Genomic DNA, 13,877 nt, shown 5'->3' with positions numbered 1-13,877 from the left:
TGAGATGAGGTCATGATGGTGGGACCCGCATGATGGGACTGGTGTCCTCATAGTTTGAGGAAGAGAGACCAGAGCCCTCTCTCTCTCTACTATGCACGGATGCGGGAGAAGGCGGCCACCTGCAAACCAGTAAGAGGGCTCTTACCAGGAACTAAGTCTGCCAGCACCTTGACTTGGAGTTTGAGCCTCTGGAACTGCGGGAAATAAACGTCTGTTGTTAAGCCACGCAGTCTCCGGTATTTGTCACAGCTGCCTGAACAAACTAAGGCACATGGGACTGTTGATTTGAACACCCACAACAGTATTCAGAAATATACCTGCCAAAAAGAGCACTGTGTAAATGGTACAGGTGTTAGAGCCCAGCCCAGCTCATTTATCTCATAAAGGATGGAACAGTGGGAGCAATTCAGAACTCCTCCCTCCTCCCTACTTTAGTGGGTTTATTCCAATCATAAGAAAGCACAAAAGAACAAATTCTATCTGTTCATTATTCTGGGAGCCTGGTGGGAAGGAAATGCTCCTGGGGCTAGAAATAGCAATTTAAAATAGAGAAAGAAGACCTGCAGAAAAGTATGGTGGTGAATTAAGACAGAATGAGAGATGAAGGCTGAGAGCCTGGTAGGAAAACCTAGAGAACTTTAATAGCTCTTAATGAGGTCTTCACTAACAGAGTAAAACAAGATGCATTAGAAGATGATGATGTTAAAGAGATCCTGAAAGAACTGCATGGAATAGGGGAATGAAGATGGAGTAGAGTGTCTTAAGGACTGTGTTAGGGAATTGCTGATCACGGGTAATAAGTGGAGGGTTCCACTTCTGGTGGGAGACATATGCTGCTAACAGACGGACTCTTCAGCAAATAACAACAAATACAAGAGAAGAGGAAAGGACAGAAAATAAGAAAAAAGAAAAGAAAGGAAAAGCAACCTGAAGTTTTCACCGACTGAACAGCGCGGAAGTGAACTTTACTTCCTGCAGTTTTGTCCTGAGGGCAGTCAGCTCTCGTGGCTAAAACTCCCACTGAAAAACCCACCCTCTGTCTGGCTGGAGGAACCAAGGGAAGATAATCAGGGCTGCTGCAGAGTTGGGGAGGATCTCTGGAAATGAGAACCAGGGAAAAGGAATCCCAACTTCTGGGTTTTCCCAATTCTCTGGCTGACCCTTGAACCATGCATGTATGAGACGGACTGAAAACCACAAGCACTGAAATCTGAACTGTTGCCTACTGCACACATGACCGAGTTTGCAGGTTGAGTGTAACAAGTTAATTCACTGCTAAACCGAAAACATCAACACTCTTTGGATCAATGTAACAGAATTCAGAGTCTCTACATCATAACAGTCACAATGTATATAATCCAAAACTACTAGACACACAAAGAGCTAGAGAAACGTAACCCGTTTTCACCAGAAAAAAAAGATGCCAACCCCAAGACGACCCAGACTTTAAAGCTGCTATTGCAGCTATGCTCAATAAAGTAAAGAAAAATATGCTTAGAATGAATAAAAAAATAAGACATTTCGGCTGAGAATTAGAAAGTATAAAAGAAAAATTAATAAGAAATTGTAGAGAAAAAGATACAATATCAGAAAAAAATCAATACAGGGCCTTTTTTTTTTTTTTTTAGCAGAACGGAGATGGCGAATGAAAGAATCAATGAACTTAAAGATAGATCTGAGGAAGAAAGGGAAAAAATTGGGGAAAATAATGAACAGAGCCTCAAGAACCTGTGGAACAATTTCAAAAGTACTACAAATAGATAACTGTTGTCCTAGAAGGAGAGAAAAAGGGGTGGGAAATAATAATTGAAGAATTGTGGCTGAAAACTTCCCAAATAATAGTGAAAGACATAAATTTACAGAATTAAGAACCTTAGAAAATTTCAAACAGGATAAATTGGTGGAAAAAAGCATATCCAGGCACATCATACATCATAATAAAGCTAAAAACCAAAGATAATGAGAACATCTTGAAAGCTGCTAGAGAAAAATCACACAGCGTATATATATATATATATATATATGTACACACACACACATGCACACACTGGAACGATGATCCAAATAACTGAGGACTTTTCATCAGAAACCACAGCAACCAGAAGACAATGATACAACATGTTTAAAGTGCTTAAAGAAAAAAAGTAACCTATAAAGCTGGAACTGTATATCCAGCAAAAATGTCTTTCAGGAATGAATGAAAACATATAGACATTTCTCTGATAAAGGAAAATTAAGAGAATTTGTTGTTCAAAGACCTGCATTACAAGAAATAACAAAGGAAGTTCTTCAGACTGAAGGAATGATGCCAAAGAGCAAATTGGATCTTCCAGAATGAACAAAAAGCAAGAGAAATGGTCACTATGTTGAGTTAAAACAAAACATTTTCCTCTTATGTATTACATATGACTGCTTAAAGGAAAAACTGTCAGATTGTCTTCTGGGACTTTTAATGTACATAGACATAACACATATGACAATTATAACATAAAGGGCAGCAGGAGTAGGGTGGTAAATGGACTATATGTTTTGATTTTGTTGTTGTTTCTACATTTTATATAAAGTGGTACAATATTAACCCTAAGCAGATTGAAATTAAAAAAAAATTATATATATAAGTTCTAGAGTAACCAAGAAAAAAATGTAAAGAAGCAAGAGCTGAAAAATCAATAGATAAAGTTAATAGCCTGCTCGCCTCTGCCTGAAGATGGGGTGGGGAGAGATTCAAGATCCCTTGGCATCTGTCACCCAAAGGCCCAAAGGCCAGCAGAGCGAGTTGGCAAAGACGACAGCTGGCTTGGATACAAAGTCAGTCCTTTACTGGGCCTTTGTAAGCAAAAGGGGAAAAAATAAAGACAGAGAAACAGACTTTCTGGGACATCACAAATGACCAAAGTTGGGCAAGGGGTCCAGCACACTGTGGGGCCAGATAGGGAGCCGTAGTGTCCTGTCACCAGGCTTGGAGTCTGGAGACCTAGAGTGAGGGCCAAGCTGCACTAACAGGCTATATGACTGGGGGTAACTCAGTTCACCACTCTGGGCCATGGATCTCTTGTCTGCAAAGTGACGGGGTAGGAGTTTCAGCAAATTCTTAGTAATTGCCTCTCTGGAGGAAAGGCACAATTGGACTTCCACAGCTCCTACTTTATATACACCTGTATTGGTAAATGGAGGGCTCCGTCATGCTCAGAATGAGGCCTCTTGCCCACTCTACTCTCTCCCAAGTCAAGTACATTTACACCCACTGTTTTGATTCCTGCCTTTATGCCAATGACTCCTAAATATACATCTTCATTTGGACTTTTCCTCCATGTGCCAAACCCACGTCTCCAGCTGCCTACTCAGTAGCTCTGCTTAGATACCCTACTAGCACATAAAAATCAAAATGTTCTAAACAAATACCTTTCAAAATTCTGTGGGTGTCAGAATTTCCTGGGAAATCATGGTCACAATGGAAAGGCCTGGACTCTATTCTACCTCAGTGAATCTGTGCCTCCATGCTCCTTATTAGCTCTCCAGATGAATCTGATACTCTTCCAACTTTGAGAAACACCATTCTAAACTAAACCTACAATCCACTCCCCAACCCTTCTACTGTTCCAACCAGTACCTTTCCAGCATCCCCACTCTCAGAGAATGGCAACATCATCCATTCAGAGGCATGGGTCTGATACTGGGTGTCACTCTTGGACCTCTGTCACCCTCATCCCTAAGCAACATCCACCAGCAAGTCCTTTCCAGGGTGCTCCCCGAACCCTCTGGGCTCCATTCACTCCCACTGTCTCAGAGCCCCTGGACACATCTTCTTGCTTCTATTGCCTCTCCCACCCAAACTCCACACTGCAAGCAGGGTAAGTGTTTTTAAAAAATAGTTTATTTTGAGATAGTTTCAACTCTCTACAAAAGTTGCAAGAACACTACAAAGAATGTCTGTACACTCCTCACCCAGAAACTCCATTCCGACTCTCAACAACTGTCCCAGAAAGACCCTATTAAGGATCCCACGTGTTACCTGGTTATCACACCTGCCTCTGGAATCCCCTTCAATCTGGAACAGTTGCTCAGTCTCCCTGACTTTCATGTCCTTGAAACTTTTGAAGATCATAGGCCAGGCATTGAATAGAATGTACCTTAATTTTAGTTAGTCTAATGTCTCCTCACGATGGTACCTGGCTTATACATTTTGAACAGAGTATCTCAAATGCTTATGTTCTTTTCCTCGCATCCTACTAAGTGGCACACAATGTCCACTTGTCCTGTGATTCGTGGTATGAACTTAAAACACTTGATTCAGATGGTGTTTGACAAACTTCTCTGTAAACTTACATTCTTCCCCTTTGTAATAAATATTTTGTAGGGAGATGCTTTAAGGCTATGTAAAATCCTATTTCTTTCCCCAATTTCACCCCAACTTTTAGCATCCATTAATGTTTCTTATCTGATCTAATTATTAATTTGATGGTTGCCAAATAGTGATTTTCTAATAATATCATTCTTTCCACTATTGGGAAAAGCTTTCTCTTCTCTCCATTTATTTATTCATTTATATTCATATCAGTGTGGACTCAATAATTCCTATCTTAGTCAATAGGTTGTAATCTGTTACTATCATTATATATTTTGAAGCTCCAATTATCCCGTATTTGGACATTGGGAGTCCCTTCAAGCTCAGTGTTGTCTTCTTTTGACATGTCCCCATCATTCTTTGAGTACTTTCTTACTTTTGGACACAAACAGATATACCATGCTCATCTTGTACTTTCCCTGCCCAGGCCCTGGAAAGGGTCATTACTCTAATAAGTTCTGATTGCTTTTAGTGTAGAAGGGACTATAGAATCCAGGATCTGAGTGCCAGGTGTACTCTTTGCTACATGAGTGTCATTGATTTGAGGCTCTCTCACCCTATATTTATTTCTTTATCTCTGTATTGAAAACTACAAGTTCATACCAATACCTCCAATTCCGATTCAATACCACATAATTCATTCCAGCAAATATGCTTTGCATATTTGTACCTCCTTTTCCAACATCTCCCATTATCTTCAATATATTTCTCAATCTCCCTTATAAAGTTAATTTCCCACTCTTGCGGGCTGCCAATCCCCTCACACGTGGGTCTCCATCCCTGCGAGGGCTTGTCTCCCTTGCTCAGGATGTCTACTTTGATTGGGCCTGCCAAATGGTTTTCTGGTGAAAAAAAAAGAAGGAAGAAAGCCAAAGAAGTATTTTGTTTTGTTTTGCTTTTAAGGAAGGGAAGGGAAGAGATTGGAAGGGGTTGGCAAGAGAAAAAGCCAGGTTATTTTTCTAAAATGAAAATCCATCACCATTGGGTCATGTGTGTGCATCTGTGTGCACACACACGTATCCACACACTCACAGCCCTTGAATGACTTGCTAGTACTTTGAGGCTGTAAATTCCATCACAAGGCTCTAGAAGGCCCTGCATGATGTAACTGCTGCTGACCTCCTTGGCCACTTTCCCCCTCTTTCTCCAAATTCCCAGCACAGGGGTCCTCTCTCAGCTCCTCTAATATTCCATTTTCCCTCTTACCACAGGGCCTTTGTATGTGCTGCTTCTCTCTCTCTCAGTGCCCTAACCTGCCCCATTCATTTGGGTGACTTATTCTTCAAATCTCTGTTGGAGTACCATCTCCTCCTCTGGATACCCTCTTTAACTCTCCCAGATAAAGTCAAACTGCTTTGTTATTTATTGTTCTATTCATGCTCTCACAGAACACAGTGGCTCTTCTCTCAACTGGTAATTATGCACTTATTTGTGTATATGTCTTATTAATGTCCTCTTTCCTCATTAAGTTGTGAGTGATGTGAGAAAAGAAATGATTTCTTTTTTTTTTCTTTTTGCTGAGGAAGATTCGCTCTGAGCCAATCTTCCTCTTTTTTTCCTTTTATCTGAGCCACCACCACAGCATGGCCACTAACCAACAAGTGGTGTGGGTCTACACCCTGGAACCGAACCCAGGCTGCTGAAGTGGAGTGCACCAAACTTAACCACTAGCCGACTGGGGCTGGCCCAGTGATGTCTCTTTTTGATCAGGATTGTGCCCCTAGCTTGTAGTCCAATATTGGCACACAGTAGATGCTCAATAAATACTTTTCATGTGAATAAATTGTAATTTTTGAAACAAAGTGTTTAATCAGCAAACATTATAACGTTCTCTATTTGGAATAAAAGGCAAAATGTGGAGGAATAATATGATAAATATGGTGAGGCAGGTGAACATATGACTGTGAAAGATCCTGAAAGCTCTTAGGTCTAGGAGTTTATAAGCGTTGCTATTTAGAAGAAACACAAAATCACAATAAATGATCTACATGATGCATACAGAAAAATAATTTGGGAAAGATCTTACCTAAGGCATACACAAATTGTGTATTTGGCTCACATCATGACTGAGGTGACTCAAGGTCATCAGAATGTGAGTCCACCCAAAGGTAGCAACAGAGTTCATTCAAAATCCAAACATGAGGGTATTCTGTATGTGCATGTTTTGGGGCTTGATAAAGTCATTTTAAATTGTCCTTAAATGAAAAGGTGTCTGATAACAGTCAAGAACTGTTTTTTCTTATGAAGGATAACTTAGTTTACCCAAATAGTAAAACTTTCCTTGAAGTTATCATAATCAGAACAATATAGTTGGGCACAAGAATCAACAAATAGGTCAATGGTCCAGAATTGAGAATCAAAACATAATTTATATAAGGGACTTAATATATGACAAAGATGACATGTGATTCAATAAAAGATGGATAATATATTTAATTAGTGGTGTTCCATAGTTATCTATTCACCTGGATGAAACAGGGTAAGAAGATACGCCCTAATACATATTCAAAACCAAATTCAAGAACAGCTCTGGGGATCTATCGACAAGAAAATGGGTAAATAAACCATGGACTATTACAATAAATAGGAGCAAACTACTGAGGCACACACGCCAAGAATGAGTCTCACAAACAGGATGCTGAGTGACAGCAGCCGGACACAAAGAACACAGAATATGTATGATTCCAGTCACGTGAAGTTCTAGAACAGGTAAAACAAACCCACGGTCGAAGAAAAAATCAGAACAGCAGTTGCCTCCGGGGTGGGGTCGGGGTGAGAATTGACGGGGGAGGGACGTGAGGGAACTTCCTGGTGTGACGACAGGGTTCTACGTCTTGATAGGAGTTTGGGTTACACAGTTTTATGCATTTGTTAAAACTCTGTAAATGTACACTTAAGACTTGTGCATTTCTTATATGCAAATTTTACCTTAAGGAAAAAAAAAAGAATGTAAACAAATGTTTAACTCTAGTTAAAGACACGTACACTGACGTGTTCAGGGGTGATACGTACTGATGTCTGCAACTTACCTGGAAATGCGGCGACCACATAGGATGGAGTGGTGAACGGACAGAGGGATGATTAGATGGGGAGTTATATGACAAGCAAACAAAGCAAGATCTTAATTCTGGAATATACGTGGTGAGTATATGGTTGTGCTCTGTGAAATTCTATCAAGTGCTCTGTATGCTTGAAATTTTTCAAAATAAAATCTTGGGAAAAAGAAATAAATTTCAGGTGTACTAAATATTTAAACATAGAACAAAAACGCAAACAAAATAGTACAGGAAACTTTAAAAAGCATTTTATAACCTTGGAGTGAGGAAAACTTTTAAAATAAACCAGAAAATCCAAGAAGACATAGAGAAACAGATAGCTATTTTTGACTAAATGAATATTAACCACTTTTGAAAGCCAAAGGATATCATAAGCAATATCAAAAGAACAATTGTATTCTTTTGAATACAAAAAAGAATTGTATTTTTTTGTACAAAAAAGGAGGAGGGGTAATTAATTGTATCGCATTTGGCAGACAAAGGGTTAACATCGGTAATATAAAAAACTTTCTGTAAATTTCTAAGAAACCATCAAACAACCCAATAGAAAAATAGTTAAAAACATGTACAGATAATGAACAGAAGAGGAAGCACACATCCCAGTACCTGTGTAAAAAGACAGTAAAATCGCTAGCAGTGAGCTGAAAATGCAAACGAAAACAAAATAAGGTCTCATTTTTCATCTTTGGATTAGCAAATTTGTAAGGATTGATCACTTCCAGTGCTCATGAGGATGTTGGAAGACGCACCATACATTCCTGGTGGGGTGTGAATGCTTACAAACTTTCAGGACAGTAACCTGACAGTAAGAAAGCTCGAGACACACAGGACACAGAGTCACAGGCATAGTATGATCCCATTTTTATAAACTAAAAAGTTCAAAATTTTGAACAAAGAGAAAAATGTGAAAGGAGACACATTTAACTGAAAGTAATGCTTCACGACAGGGGTTGGTAAACAGCGCCAACTCTGCTTGGTCATCTGGTTTCCTGCAGCCCAGGAGCTAAGAATGGTGTTTGTATCTTTTAAAGGGTTACATTTTAAATAGAGGAATATCCTCTATTTTGCCTCTGGGCCAGCAAAGCCTAAAATATTTACTACATGGCCCTTTAGGAAAAGTTTACTGACTCCTGCTTCAAGGGAATGGCAGTTTCTCAGTTATTCTTTTCCTCTTCTCTGTATTGTTTTCATTTTTATAATAATCATGTATTGCAAGTTGAAAGAATATAGGTAGGTAAGAAATCAATCACTTTGGATGCTGTTGAGAATGGATATAAGGAGACAAAACGAAACCATGAGACTAGTTAAGGAGCTACTGTAACAGTGCAGGTGAAAGAGAATGGTGCTTTGGAACAGAGTGGGACAGTAGAGATGGAAAGAAGGGGCAGGTTTTATAGGAACCTATAGGAGTGGCTGAGGGATTGGACAGGAATGGTGAGGCACAGAGAGAAATCAAGGCTGATTCCTAGGTTTCAGTCATTAGTTGAGTGGTGAACCACTGAGATGGAGAGACTGGGGAGAGGAAACCAGAGAGTAAGTCTAGAGCTTTGTTTTGGACCTGTGGAAGTTCTAAATGGAATTGTGTGAACTAGGGGGTTGGACCCAGATGATTAGAGCAGCTTGGGCTATGGAGTGGGAGGCTGAGCAGGAAATACAAGTTTAAGAGGACTCATCATGTAGATGGCACTTGAAGCTATCGGGAAGCAATGGAGAGGGAGAGAAGGGGACAAAGAGTCTACCTGGTAGCACAGTGCCCAACCCAACTGGAACCTGCTCCCTGCTGACAGATGTCTCTGATGCTACTGTCCAACTGTTTGGATTCCCCCAAACCATCTGTTCCAAAATATCCAAGGAACATCATGGCTTTGGAGGAGACACCGACCCTTCCTCACAGCCTCTGCCCAAATGCTTGTCTGGACAACCAGCTGCTATTGTTTCTCTTGGCCAATGGATGGTCCACCCAGCACCTGACTCCCCCAGTGGAGAGACGAGTTCAGGTCCCAGTCCTTCCCAGTCTGCCCTGCCATGGGTCCCCAGCCATGTGCAGCCACCTTTACTCATGCCACGCTTTTACCTGAGAATGCCAAGAAAGACTCACCAAGGAGCTGGTATAGGTGGGATCTGAGGTGTCATCCTGGAGGTAGCGGGAAAGGCCAAAGTCAGACACCTTGCACACCAAGTTACTGTTGACAAGAATGTTTCTAGCAGCCAGGTCCCGGTGCACATAGTTCATCTCGGCCAGGTACTTCATCCCTGCGGCGATGCCCCTGAGCATCCCTACCAGCTGGATCACCGTGAACTGTCCATCATTTTGCTGTAATAAGACACAAAGGGCATTGAGATCAAGATGGGCTTCAGTGGTTAAACAGAAGCTGAGGTGCCATGGTCCCACTGCTTGTCAGCCTCTGTCAGTACCAGGCCAAGCCACTCACTGCCTCCTCCCTCCCCAAACCCCATCTTCATCCCTCTCCTTGAATGCTCTGCTCTCTTCTCCTTGCCAAACCCTGTTGATTTCATCTCCAAATTACATTTCAAACCCATCCACTTCTCTCTGTCTCCACTGCCACCATTCTAACCAAGTCATTGTCATCCCTCACCTGTAACAGCCTCCCTGCAGCTGCCCCGCCCCCACAATCCATTCTCTACATGGGAGTTAGAGCCATCTTTATAAGACATAAATCAGGTCATGTCACTCCCTGGCTAAAGCTCTCTATTAGCCTCCCATTGCATTAAGGAAAAGCTGCGAACTTCTTCGCATGGCCCACAAGACCCCACGGAATCATCTACTGCCTCACCTTATGCTACCTTATCCTTCACTCCTGTGCTAAAGCCACAATGATTGGTGACCTTTCAATCCTTTCCCAAGCCAAGCTCTTCCTGCCTTACGGTCCTTACACATGCCATTCCCTCTGTTTTTTCCCCACAATCCAAACTTACCTGCCCTTCAGGTCTCCACTTAAACTTCACTTCCTTGGAGAGGATGTCTCTGTAACCAGTCCCCTCCCCCAACTGTAATTAGCGCTTTCTTACTACTACCTGTCAGTGCATGCTCTTAGTTTTCTTCTCAGCACATATCATAAGTTTTAGCTGCCTGTGTGTGTGCATGCATGTGTGTGTGCGTGCATGCGTGCATGTGTGTATGTGTCTGTGTGTCTGTCTGTCTCTGCTGCTTGACTCTAAGCTCTTTGAGACAAGAACTCTCTCTTCTGTGGTCACCACAGTATTCCCAGTGCTGAGAACTTTAATGTCGATAGAAAGAGCTCAGTAAGCACATGTGGAATGAATGACCTAGACATCTCTTCCTATTTCCAGAAATAAACGTTTAAGGTGTCTTCCTTGGGTGCTACCAGTGCTGTCAACCTTGACATTGGGATAACCACACCTACCTCATAGGGATTGGTGGTCAGGGGAAGTGCACACCCAGCGTCTGGAACATGGACCCTTCTAGTGAATGGGAGCTGTGACTGCTCCCTCTCATGCCAACCTGAAGTGCTTCCTTCTCTGCAATCACAGTTTCTTGCATGGATGCCCTCTTCCAGGGTTAGATGATAGACTCTTCAGTGAATGAATCTGTGCATCCTTCTGCCTCCCCCAAACCTCTGGGTCTTGGCTCGGCACACACTGGTTAGATTAGTGGACCCTGGGCCAGGTTGCCAAGAACACCTTTTCCCATCTAGTCCAGCCCCAGCTGCTCGCCAAAGGGCTATGAGTTGTATTCTGTAAGTAGAGCCTGGACCAGGCACTGAGACGCTCTGATTGAAGGAGAGGTCGGAGTAGGCGGGTCTCCCTGGGTCTACTCCAGCTACTGCTGAACACAGGCCCTGGGCAAAGCAGTCACCTCCTCTGCCCCAGTGTTCCCATGTGAAATGCAGAAAGCATAAATAGTGTGAGGAGCTCTCATTTATTGAGCACCTACTATATGTGAGATAGTATATGCTACACTCTTCTGCATTATCTCACCTAAATATGTGTGGACACATCATTTATGAATGCATTCCCACAAAAGCATTTCCATAAGTAAGGAAAAATAAAAGAGCTGCTATAAAAATACCCTGTTTATTAGAGAAAACACCAACCGAAAATTCTAACAATGACAGCAATGTGGTTAAAAACGAGTATCTCCCTAAAGAAGCCCACTGGTAGATAGATGTTGGGGGGAACTGGTGGTGACTGAACAACTCTGAGAGGAGCAGTGTTGAAAGCGTGGGCAGCAGTGTGTCTATGCTTCCACTTTAAGTTAGTCAAGACTTCATAGAGCCGCTTTATTGTCTGATTTGTTTGAATATTTAGATCAGTCATCCTTATAGTTTCTGGGGCCAACAAAGGCCAAGAAGTGGTTAAAAGTCCAGGATTTGGAGCCACACAGACCGCTTGGATCCAGGCTCTGCCGCTCACTGGTTGCATGGCATCGGGCAAGTTATTTAACCTCCAGAGCAGTGATTTCCACATCCACAAAACAAGAACATAGTATCCACGCTTCCCAGAATTTTGGTGAGGTAAAATGTGATAATAGGTGTGAAGGGGCTTAGCTCAGTGCCCCACGAATACTAAGACGCAGCAATGATCGCTGGTATTATCAGCAAGGCCATATGCCTCACAAATCAGCTCTCCCACATACCTCAGATGCCTGGTGAGAGAGACAGAGGACACCTGGGGACAGAAATGTGGGTTCCTCATAGCCTCCTGGGTGTGTGCGGGAGACATCCTAGGATCATTACCCTGGGAGAACCTAGTTCACAGTGCATTCTGAGCTCAACAGGTTGGCACCTGTGATAGTACCCCCACCCCAACTGTAGTAATGGATGGTCAGGAGCTAATGATGCAGGCCTGAAGTTTGGATCAATTAATCAACAAACACTGATTTCTTCCATTGCTTGACTTTTGAATGGTAAGTCATACTTTACAGAAATATCTTTTGATCCTTAAAACTGGTCCTGTGGAGTAGGCGAGGCAGGCAATAGTATATTGCTTTTGTAGAGAGGATAAAGGAAATCCAGAAAGTTTAAGTGATCAGCCTGAAATCGCTCGGGGTGGTTTTGATTCATATTAAGAATCTAAGTCCAGGGGCCTGCCCTGTGGTCAAGTGGTTAAGTTCGCAGGCTCCGCTTTGGCGGCCCAGGGTTTCACTGGTTTGGATCCTAGGCGCGGATATAGCACTGCTCATCAAGCCATGCTGAGGACGCGTCCCACAGAGCACAACCAGAAGGTTCTACAACTAGAATATACAACTGTGTACCAGGTGGTTTTGGGGAGAAGAAGAAGAAAAAGAAAAAGAAAAAGAAAAGAAGATTGGTAATAGATTTTAGCTCAGGTGCCAATCTTTAAAAAAAAGAAAAAAAGAATCTAAGTCCAGAACAGCAAATTGCTTCTCCACTGACTTTCCATCTCTGATCAATTGGTAATGGCTGCCTCCAACACTGTGTGTAGAAGAAGGCTATGGATAAGCTTTGATTAATGATGGCTGCCAAGGTCATAGAAATAGAAAGTAGAGACAAGTGTACCACAAATATGCTACTCTTATCTGAATCTTTTAACTCCTATCCAGTGCCTCTTCCATTGGAATATGCTTACTCTGCAATGAGCAACACATTTTCTTCAGCATTAGCATGGGAATCACATAGCATGATAAGACAGGGTCATACCTGGCAAGTTCAAAGTTTTGGTGAAACTTAAAAGATATGACCATATTAAGATTTTCTGATATGTTCAAGTGTTTTATGTTCAGTTCATTGGTATAACTCTCCAAGAAGAACTTCCAGAGATATGAACATTGGCCCACAAAGATAAACAAGATAGAAAAAAAAATAGATTTCTTAGTGACTTTCAGAGAGGGCCTGGCTCCATGCTGAGCACACGGTAACAACACAGCACAGAGAAGAAATACAGGCAGGCCCAGGTGAAATGATTTAGACTTTCTTCCCTTCATGAAGTGCTTTTTGCTGAAATTGCTTTTCTGCAAATTCACTGAAGCCACTTGCTGGCCCTTTTATTAGATAGGAAGGATTTAGGTATTTCAACTTTCAGTGACAAATCCACTTCAGGAAATGAAACCCTTATTTGATTTGTTTGAAGAGAATGAATCATAGGTTTTTTTTTTAACTGAAAGAGACCTTTCAAGATCATCCAGCTCAATGCCTTTAGTTTATAGATTGGGAAATCGAGTTAACAGATTTGCTTAAGGCCACACGGTGACTCATAGCAGAGCCCAAAGCAGACCCTTGGTCTCAGGACTTCCAATCTGGTGTTCTCTTCCTGACATCTGGGTTGCTGTCGTCCAGCTTCAGGCATGAATGAGCTTCTTTGATGCAAATGTCTCCATTTGACATTGCTCAGCGATTTCCAAGAGTCTTCCAGTTATGACCATCTGGGAATGAGCCAGTAGCAACCACAAGGCCAAACTTTAGGCACAGAGGCCTTATGGAGCATATTGACCTTCTTGGCTATGGCATGGAACATTGATGACGGCGTCAGGGGTT

General features: G+C 42.0%; 1 protein-coding gene across 1 annotated transcript in view; it reads right to left on the bottom strand.

Annotated features, from left to right (window-relative positions):
- The window catches only part of EPHB1 (EPH receptor B1), a 417,903-nt gene that overhangs the window by 37,964 nt on the left and 366,062 nt on the right, over window positions 1-13,877 (bottom strand). Inside the window, exon 12 of the mRNA XM_001498502.7 lies at window positions 9,500-9,715. Coding sequence (XP_001498552.5) covers window positions 9,500-9,715 — 216 coding nt within the window. The remainder of the gene's footprint in view (window positions 1-9,499; window positions 9,716-13,877) is intronic.

Source organism: Equus caballus, chromosome 16 (assembly GCF_041296265.1).
Source record: "Equus caballus isolate H_3958 breed thoroughbred chromosome 16, TB-T2T, whole genome shotgun sequence".
Classification (NCBI taxonomy): Eukaryota; Metazoa; Chordata; class Mammalia; order Perissodactyla; family Equidae; genus Equus; species Equus caballus.
Note: the sequence above shows the minus strand (reverse complement) of the source record. Positions and strands in the feature narration are given on the sequence as shown.